This window comes from Rutilus rutilus, assembly GCF_951802725.1.
Source record: "Rutilus rutilus genome assembly, chromosome: 23".
Classification (NCBI taxonomy): domain Eukaryota; kingdom Metazoa; phylum Chordata; class Actinopteri; order Cypriniformes; family Leuciscidae; genus Rutilus; species Rutilus rutilus.
Window position 1 is genome coordinate 12459360 of NC_140233.1, and position 10322 is coordinate 12469681.

The window sequence follows — 10322 nt, forward strand, 5'->3', positions numbered from 1 at the left end:
AAACTGTTTCACACCTCAAGATTTTACAATTACTTCAATCTTTCAGGCTTTCTCAAGCCAACACCAAAGTTTGTGCACAAACTTTACTCTAGTTTGTATTACACACTCATTTTAAATATACATTTTTTTCATAGTTACATAAAATACATGCACTTTGCCACATTTTAATCTTATTGTTTTTTCTTTTGGGGCTTAGGAATAATAGCATCCTACTTCCTCCTTATTCTCTCACTGTGATGGTGTCTAAACACCAAATAGGTGTTGTTGGCGTGTAAATGGTCATGGCCAGATGTTATTTTTTACATTAAATGTTCATATTTATGCATTTGGCAGATGCTTTTATCCAAAATGACCTGCATTGCATTGAAGATCTAATTCATTAAATGTGGCCATGCATTCCCTTAAAATCAAACCCATGACTTACTGTTTTCTACTATTCAGAGATTTTTGGTATTCAGATTTTGAGTTCAGTAGATGATTTTGTTTTCCTTTTAGAAGTGGAAAGCGACTGTTTAGCTCTTAAAGTTACAGTATGTTTACTTTTTCATAGTACAAAGACTTGATTTCTCATCATATGCTGCCTTTATTACGTCATGCAAAACTGCAGCGCAGATGTTATTGGAGTCAACTAAACCCACAAAATATGCTTGGGAAAAGTGAAAAGTGATTAAGAATGATAATATTTTGGCAGAAACCCCAGCTAAAGTTCAGTGTAATGGCTCGTTTGTGTGAATTCCATAAAGACTCTTTTAGGTTAACACTGTCAGTTTTAAGGCTTTTCTCACATTACTGCACTGAAATCATGTTTGCAAATCTATGACCTCTCAGGAGCCCAGACTACACATCTTTAATAATTCACAATCCCTGTCCTCCTCAACCACGTTATGCTCCCCGAGTCACCGTAATATCAAACAAAAGGGAAGAAAAAAACATCTCATATAGCCTCGGCATAACCAAATCCGAAAATCACATCTCGGAAGACGGAGGACAACATAACGTCAGGCAAAAAAAACAGTCATTTTAGGGAAATCTGAGGTCGATGAAAGGGTATAATGAGCTGATTTTTGCAGCCGTGGCACAATCGCAATTGATTTGAAGGCAAAAATGAGCCGTTAAGGCGCTAAGAGGACCATTGTGACAATATGTGCAGCGCTTCAGCCCTTCAGTGTCAGGGAATCGGATTTCGTCTCTTCCCACGATGTGTATTATGTCTGAGTTTTAAATATGATTTTCAGCATCTGATCTGGTTTGAGTTCTCCTCAGCTAACCTTTAATTTTTCACTCTGGCAGTGGGTCGTTCAGACCACGACCGGCGGTAGCCAAGACTCCTGCAATTCCCTGAGGACACCTCCTTCCCCGTAATGGACGCCGTGAAATTTCATCCTTGGAGAAACCCGGCAAAGTCCAGTTCACAACTTTAATGAAAAGGAAACCGCGAGAGAGAGGAGAGAAAAAAAAATCTCTCCGTTCTGTTAAAGGTCACTTTAAATGTGTGCACACACTCAATGCAGTAAACACACAGGACACCTTAGACGTAAGAATTCCTGGATAGAAGAAGAGTGTCAAGTCCACTGCATGTGAAGTGACCGTGTGTGAGCAGTATTTGGTTATAAATCGAGCCTTGAACATTGTTCTGCTTTTGTTGAAAACTTTAGTTGAGAGCCAAGTATTTTTGACATTGTCATGTTTTATGTATCTGTATAACACATTGTAATACACTAATATTGTTTGAAGTGTAGTGCATGGGGTCTATTTTGTGGTATTTTATTGTAAAAACTTACTGTATAAAAATATATAAGAAATGCATTACAGACTTGAGTCATGATTTCTGTTTAAAAGCAAATACTGCCAATAACCTTGAATCGTTTCAAAAAAGTTCTATCAAAAGTTTGGTCTCTTCTGCTCACCAAAGCTCAACTCACCATCAAAAATACAGTAACAACATATCGTGTAAGATTATTACAATATAAAATAAATGTTTTCGATTTTAATAGATTTTAAGATTTTTTCTGTTTATTTGATTTGATTTTATTCTACTTTATTTGATTTTATTAATTTTAAAGAAAGCCAGACAATATAAAAGATATTACATAAATACATAAAGCAATAAAAAAACACAAAATGGGTTTTTAAAAAAATCATTACAATTACAATAAAACTAACCTGATGTTTTAGTGTTTAGCGTTGAACCTCATTTCCACTGTAAAAATTAAACCGTGATTTTTTTAAACCGTAAAAAAATGTACGGTAAAAAAACGGCAGCTGTGGTTGCCAGAACTTTACCGTCAAAAATACGGTAGCAACGTTATTGGTTTTACAGACTTAACTTAAAATTTACAGTAATAAACCGTATTTTATTATCTGATATAATGTGAATTTACCATCCTATTGAACTATTAATATCTGTTTTGTACCATTGTAATACACTGATAACCACCAATCACAGCAGTGATGAGTCACATGATCAATCAAAGATCATCACAAGCAGCTTTTCCACAAGAAAGTTAATACTAATTTATAAAAGCTGCATAGTGTCATTCACACAAACATTAAACACCATCGTGGTAACACATGAAATTAAAAAAATGCAATAAACATTAATTTAACAACATTAAATGTAACATAAAACCCTAATGTACATAACTGATTAGAAAAAAATGGAAAAAAAAACTATGAAGAAACAGTTATTTCAACAAAAATACATCAAATGTGAAGTGTCACACAGGGAATTGTGGGAATGCCAATTTACGTTTTTTCACTGTAAATTATACAATGAGTTGTTCTTTTTCACTTTCAAAAACTGTAAATTTAACGGTATTTTACAGCAAAATTACATTAAATGTACCGTTAGATCTATCACAGTTATTTACAGTATATAGTACGGAAACTTTCTGTTAACCAATTAACAGTTTTTCACTGTAGCATTTTTACAGTCTTTTACCGTTAAAATTACGATCATTTTTTACAGTGTGGTGTTGAAACGTATCAATAAAAATAACTCAAAAATGTTATTTACATCCGGTGTTTGCTAACAAGCCGTAAACCGTTATTTGTACTTTGTGATATTTCTGTCTGTGAAGATGAAGTTAAATTTCAGTCAGGCTGCTGCTTTAGAAGGTTTTAGATTTTTTGTTGTATGTACAAAGGCAAAAACAGTTTTGCTTTTTTCTTTCTTTCCTGAATGAGCAGAGCAATGAGAGAGATCAAAGATGAAGGCTGAGCTTTCGCTGTAATTTTCGCTCAAATGATTCCCCTTCTTGCCCTCACTCTTTTTAGATTCATCGGGCCCGACCACACATCACTGATGCTCGTCTACTCTGAAATCAGTCGAGGGTAAAAGATCCTATACAGAGCTCCCTGACAAAAGTGAGAAAAATTGCAATCTGCAAGAAAAGATGATTGATGGATCTTTAATCAGTGTCCTGCTGCACTGAGGCTTCCTGACGTGTGGAGCGACCTGGGTTCACATCTGTGCGAGGGGTCTAAACTTTTTAAATGATACTTGTCATGCTGTGCTTTTTACCGGAGTCAGTGGACGAGGACTGATGATGGAAAAGATGCTCCTGCCAGTTATCAGGTGGAGATCACAATTACTGACAGCTGGGAGTGAGAGCTGATTGCTGAAGACACACGTAGAGTCAGGAAGATTCAAGAGATGAGAGGCATCTAAGGTTAAGATCTGGAATGCAGCGCTGCATTGGACACATTTATGCCATTTATTTCAAATGCAATTAATTTTTTTTTTTTTTTATTAATTTTTTTTAATAAAGAGGTAATTACCTCTCCTCATCAGCATGCCTGTTACTGTGTTGTCACTTGGGGCCTCCAAGTTAATGTGATATCCGATCCCTGATGGATGTGGACAATATAAATGACAATGTAAATTTGGGATTTTTTTTTATCATCCACCAGGTTTCAAAAATAAAGTCTAATTGTAGGGTTGTCACAATCAGAATTTCAGTAATTGATGCTAATACCACTGAAATTTCACAATTCTCAATATTATTTTTTGGTAGTACAGCACACTTTTAAACACACTTTTATTTATTTTTTAAGTTGCATTAATATTTATATAAATATAAAAAATTATATTTGGCCTTCAAGTACTCCTCAATTAAGCAAACAGCTTCATTGTTAAACATTTACATTCATATTTATATGACTATTAACAAATGAAATTGTTTTGGGCCTTCAAGCATGTCAATTAAGCAAACAGCTTAATTTTTTATATTTATATTAATAATTACATTTGGCATTCAAGTATGTCAATTAAGGAAACACTTTTTTATGTTTATTCTAATACCAAATTAAGTTATATGGCCTTTAAGTATTTGTCAATTAAGCAATCAACTTCATTTTCTTTTTAATATTTATATTAATATTACCAAATTTATTTAACTTTCAAGTATTTGTCATTTAAGCAAACATAGTTTCTTATTTAAAATATTCCCATTAATATTTGATTTATCATTAACCAATTAAACTATGTTTAGCCCTCAAGCTCAAATATTTATCAATTAAGCAAAAATGATTAATTTTCCCAAAAATATATGAGTTACTTGCTAAGTTTAATAAAGTTAGGGAATTGAACAAACCCCTAAACCTAATAAAGTATGAGCAAAAGTAATATTAGCATATTAGCTTAGCAAGCACCGCTAATAGCATCTTTGGGCAGTCATGGTCACATCATAACCACAGAACTGTCTAAACTATAGTGTAGCTTATGTTAAAAAAAAACTTTTCTTTTAAGAGATTAAACAAATGTTGCTAATAACGGCTTGCAGACTATAGCCGGCTTTGTTGATCATAACAGGAAGGAACGTTCTAGTTTTGTTGCATTACTCACTCTTATCGGCGACAGGGTGTTTTAGATGTTATTAGAAGCATTAGTTTTGTAAATCGACTGCAGTTATACCTCCTCTTGCCGTTAGACCCATCAATGTTTACCTAATGCAACCTGTAATTTTATGACGGCAAGATGTGCTAATGGCTCACATTGCTAATCAAGGAGCTGGCACTCAGGGGTAGAGGAACTGTCAAGGGTGAAGAGGGAAGTGTTTCCAGTAACTGCTGTGTTCTGTGGGCCCCACCGCTTCCTAATTACTGCCAGCATTATGAATTATTTAACAGCGTGATCTCTGTGATGTGCAAAACTGAGGCAAACTCTGTGCTCTCAGATCATTCCACGAGGCCGATCTGTCTCTAGACGGTAGGGCGCTTTAGTAGCTCAGGCATCGTGGGGATTACAGTCCTGTCCAGTGCATTTCGCATCTCGATGCACCTTTTCTCTAAATTCTCGCGCAAGTCTTTAAATCTACTTATGCTCATTTACTGGTTCCGGTAATAGGGCTCTAATCCTAAATCCTAAAGTTAGGACGATTCTAAGGGCCCACGCACTTTTGGGGGCCCCAAAATTGTTGGCGGCGCACCTGGAGTGTTATTGGAGACACCTTTAGGGCTTTACTGAGGTAGAGCTGAGTGCATATATTGCTTTTTTCAGTTAAACTGTAGGTTTTACTATGGTACAGTGATGGCATCCGGTGTTGTTATCGTTAAAGACACTAAAACTATTAAAAAGGTAGCGGCTATATTGCGCTAGTTGTTAATGCTTAATGCAAATAGTGGCAGATACCATGTGCACCTCAGTGTATTGTAGTACTGTATGTTATAAAACGGTATGCAATAATAGCAACATAATATGTGATTATTGGCTGGTTTCATAGACAAGGCTTAAGCCTAGTCCCAGACTAAAATGCAGGTTTGAGCTATCTTATAGCAACTTGCACTGTCATTTTTTTAAAGTCCCCATGAAATCAAAATTGAAGTTAATATGGTAGCCTTACTGTTATCTATAAACTAGTATACACCAAAACAATGTCAAAATTCACATTTAGAAGATATAAGCATTCAAAACGTAGTCTCTCACTTCCGCCAATATGGATCAATGATTTTGATGACATCACTCTGCACTTCAGCTTTCATCAGATTTTCTGTCCAATCAAATGCTCTCTAGAATCTAAAGCGTCACCAAACGCTTTGCAGGAGATGCAAAGAAATTACACATTGCTGGGTGTTAGATTTTTTAGAGTCACTTATTTGCTTAAAATTTTTTTTTAAAGTGTCAATGACGTCATACACATCGTACGACCAGAGAAACTGCTTTACGGCAATCCTTCAGTCACTCTGGTGCTTTCGCGCTCTGCACTTTGTTTTCTCTCCAGGCATCGACAACACAGCTGACACAGGTAAATACACGTGCTAGACGAGTTTTTGTTTTGTTTGTTTCTGGTCCCGCTTCGGATGCCACGATGCCATCAAGCGGTATCTCTGGTCGTAATCAGTCCTTCACTGACCAATCAGCGTTCATTAGCAGAATGCTAGCGTGTAATGGGCAACAACAACTCAACCTGTAAGAAATCGAAAGGACATAAGTACTCGTTCATTCAACTTTCGACCTATAACCCATGGTGGTGGTTGAGGAGAGATTCCCTGATATGATTGTAAAGCGCTTTGGGTGTACAGTAGTACATATGAAAGCGCTATATAAATGCCTCATTCTATTCTATTCTTCTATTCATGTTGAACTTGCAAAACCTACTATCAAATCTGAGATTTCTCAACGGCAATCGGGTGAAAGAGACACATTTAGCCGTCTAGCCCCATAGACTCCCATTCATTTTGCACTCATGGCGATCGCCCCCAGTGGAACCCTGGTGGAACTACAACCAAAATTCGGTACAATAGGACTTAATAGGGAGTGGGCAGGCTCTCCGTAGACGGGCTCTGCAGATAGCTATATTTTAAAGCGGAGTGGAGGAGATTAGGAGGAGAAACGGTTAGAGATCAGGAGGAAACCGTTGCTTTACCAAGCTCAACAGCTCTGGCCGAACTGTGATATAAACATATTTTTTCTTAAGAGTGAAACCATCTCTACACCCAAAGTGCACAGAGATACTGAAGTCACACCCCGTGCAGCACTTCTTGCATTCCTTGTATTTATAAACTAAAGTTATTTAATTTTAGTTGGCTTCTTTAAAAAATGGGAGGAGCTGTTCTATATGTCCCACCTGTCTTCCTGTTTCAGTGGAAATCACGTCAACACATTGAATAATGCTGCGTGTTATTATGTCAATGCCAAAAACTTAATTTATTCCTGTGCCGACAAAGCAGTATTTTTAGCATCAGTGTCACATGATCACATGGTTTAAAAAAGTTATTGCTGCTTAATATTTTTGTGAAAACCACAATTCTTCAAGAATTCTTTAATGGATAGAAAGTTCAAAAGAGCAGCACTTATTTGACAGAAATCTTTTGTAACTATAAAAGTCTTGTCACTTTTGATCAGTTTAATGCATCCTTGCAGAATAAAAGCATTAATTTTTTTTTTTTTTTTATCTTATTGACCCTAAAACAGTAGTGTATGTAATATGGTTTCAAGGCACTTTAAAAATACCATGGTACTTTTAGTGAATACCACCGTTAATTTATCAACAGAGCAAGAACTTAGGTTATACAATCACAAATAATCTACACAAGCATTAATCAAACAGAAAAGTTTTCGCTGTGGTGATTCACTCTGTTCTTTGCCTCCGTTGCTAAGTGGTAAATCGGTTAAATTAGCATCTGTAATATACCAATGAACTATACCGAACAATATTGAGTGGGGAGAGACACATTCATATTTTCTGATTATTCTCCACCTACACACCTGATCAAATACAATTTGGGAAGTCATTCTATATTTGCTTTCATCTGCCATTGGCTGCATTCAGAGCAGTGTTATATAAGCCAGTGTGCTTAGTTACTAATGACTTTTCTTTAGCAGCTACATCTGTCACAGGATCTGGAGGCTTATACAAATGTAAAATGATGATATCAATAAGAGTTTTTTAAATGTGACCATTTTATGATGTGATACACCGATCAAATAATTTTTGCTTCATATCCCTGTTGTGTGATTTAATACACGTTCATTAGATCTTCAATGAAATGGATTTAAATGTCAAAAGTGATCTGTAGAAATAGTTGGCTTAGTCTTCCTAAAATCCCTGGTCAGTTTTGTCTGATCATGTTAACAGCCTGTTAGCTTCATTGAGCGTAAAGTTGGGAATTTCAGAGAGGCTAGCAATGGCAAGCTAGTTTTGAAATCATGATCCAACCCTCCCTTCAGAGTGCTCTCATAAGAGTTATTAGTAATGAACCAAACCTACCAGCTAAGAGGTGAATCACACCATTACAAACCTTAATTTGGGGCAAAAAAGGTACAAGAATGTGTAACTACAATCCCATTTTTAATTAATCAAATAAAAAACAACAATGGACGAATAAAAAAAATAGATTAATTTATATCAATTTGTATAAATACACAATCAGTATGGGAGTTCTTTTCGCACATTTGCTTGTCACAATTCCCTGTTTGGTGGCGATGTTTTGCAGAATCATAATGTAGGTTTTCACCTGGACTTTCACTGTTAAACATGATTATTTAAAAAATGAGTTGAAATAATGTAGACTGATTGTTTTTAAAAAATGCATGCCATCAAATAACAACCTTGTAGCTCGCAGTGGGTCTGTCTTAAAAGGTTTAAGTTTTTGTGCAAAATATTTTTTTTTACTTTGGAACCCGACTATTGCATTGTATAAAAGTTAAAAGGGATCCTTTGGCTCAGAAATGACAAAAAATGTAATGATGATAATTTTCTCACACTCAGACACAGTTGAAAAAGAAGACTAGCTAAAGATTGCACTACTGTTTTCTGTGAAATTCTGCAGCCATAGCACAACATATTTTCAGTAGTAGCAGTCCAGTTACAGAGACAGTTCTCCCCACACTATTACTATACATCCCCCACACACCTTGTCAGACAGCAAGCTGGATGTCATATCCGTGGATGATTTGGTTCATTACCTCAATTCTTCTCCTTTTGCACCTTTAAATTAAACTTGAGAGTGTGCTAACAAGGGTTGCATCCACATAAGCCAGAATATGATATGGCAGCGTGTGATTTTTGCTGCTAATATATGCATACTAAAGAGAACACTTTCTGAAGTGCTTTCTATATCAGATTATAAACATATGCTGTGTGTGCTCAAATGGCACACTAGTTAATCGGTTTTGCCATTGAAACATCAGTGACATCAGGTGCATGTTACCGTGGTCCACTGGAACTATTATTGATGGTTGACTTAGCCAAGAAAAACCAAGTGCAGAGCATTTTTGTGGCTACAAGCTTATTTTGATGCAAAATAGAAACCATGATATTCTTAACTACAAGCCTGTGATTTTATTTTTTCTCTATCATCCTTATTATAATCATCACAAGGTATATCTCCTCTCTCATTAAAGTTCAAAGGTAAATAGCCGATTGCAGCCCGTGGGCCTCCAGCCTTAAATGGAAGCCAATTAGGTGAGCAGTGCTATGGTTACATGTCTCTGATTTACAACCCAGGGGGATTCAGGAAAATTAGGGTTTCACAGTTAGCACGCATCACTTATTTGAAAAGCCCTGTGAATGATTGAACATCCATCTAGATTAATCATCAAGGGGATTCCATGCTCTCACAAATGCCCAATAACGGTTTGTTGCTGGCTACTAATCGCGCGATTCACTCGCAGAACAATTAAGGCTCCAACCTACGGCTAAATCGTTGTCCAAACAATATGATGTTACTCATGATAACTCTTTATTGTACACACAAACATTTATGCATGTTAATACTTTAATGCACATATTAAACAGCTAATTTTGTTGTACTGTAGGCTCAGGCTGAGAACAATATGTATGCGTTGATTCGCATTTCCTAAAAATGCAATTATGAAATTTTATATAGGAACATGTAATAAATGCCTTAATATGTTTAAAAATAATAATAACAATCAAAGTGCTTTACATATGGAAGGGGGGAATCTCCTCAACCACCAATATGCAGCATCCACCTGTATGATGCGACGGCAGCCATATTGCACCAGATCGCCCCCCACACACCAGCTTATTGGTGGAGAGGAGATGGAGTGATGAAGCCAATCAGTATATATACATGGATGATTCGGAGGATGACGGACAGGGTTACACCCCTACTCTTTTTCCAGGGACATCCTGGGATTTTAAATAACCACAAAGAGTCAGGACCTTGGTTTAACATCTCATCCGAAGAATGGTTTAAGATGGGTTTGAGAATTACTACTACACAACTGAACCCTAATGAGATATGATTACAATTCGTTCTTTAGCATTTACGTCAAGTGCAATGTTTTTACCAGTGGTTTTCAGTTTGTGGACCTCGACTTAAAAATGGGTCTCAGATTCATTCTGATGTTTAAA

General features: G+C 36.2%; 1 protein-coding gene across 1 annotated transcript in view; it reads left to right on the plus strand.

Annotated features, from left to right (window-relative positions):
- syt9b (synaptotagmin IXb) overlaps window positions 1-1842 on the plus strand; it is a 29301-nt gene extending 27459 nt beyond the window's left edge. The window contains exon 7 of the mRNA XM_084397848.1: window positions 1291-1842. Coding sequence (XP_084253974.1) covers window positions 1291-1362 — 72 coding nt within the window. The 3' untranslated portion in view covers window positions 1363-1842. The remainder of the gene's footprint in view (window positions 1-1290) is intronic.
- The last annotated feature ends 8480 nt before the right edge of the window (window positions 1843-10322 follow it).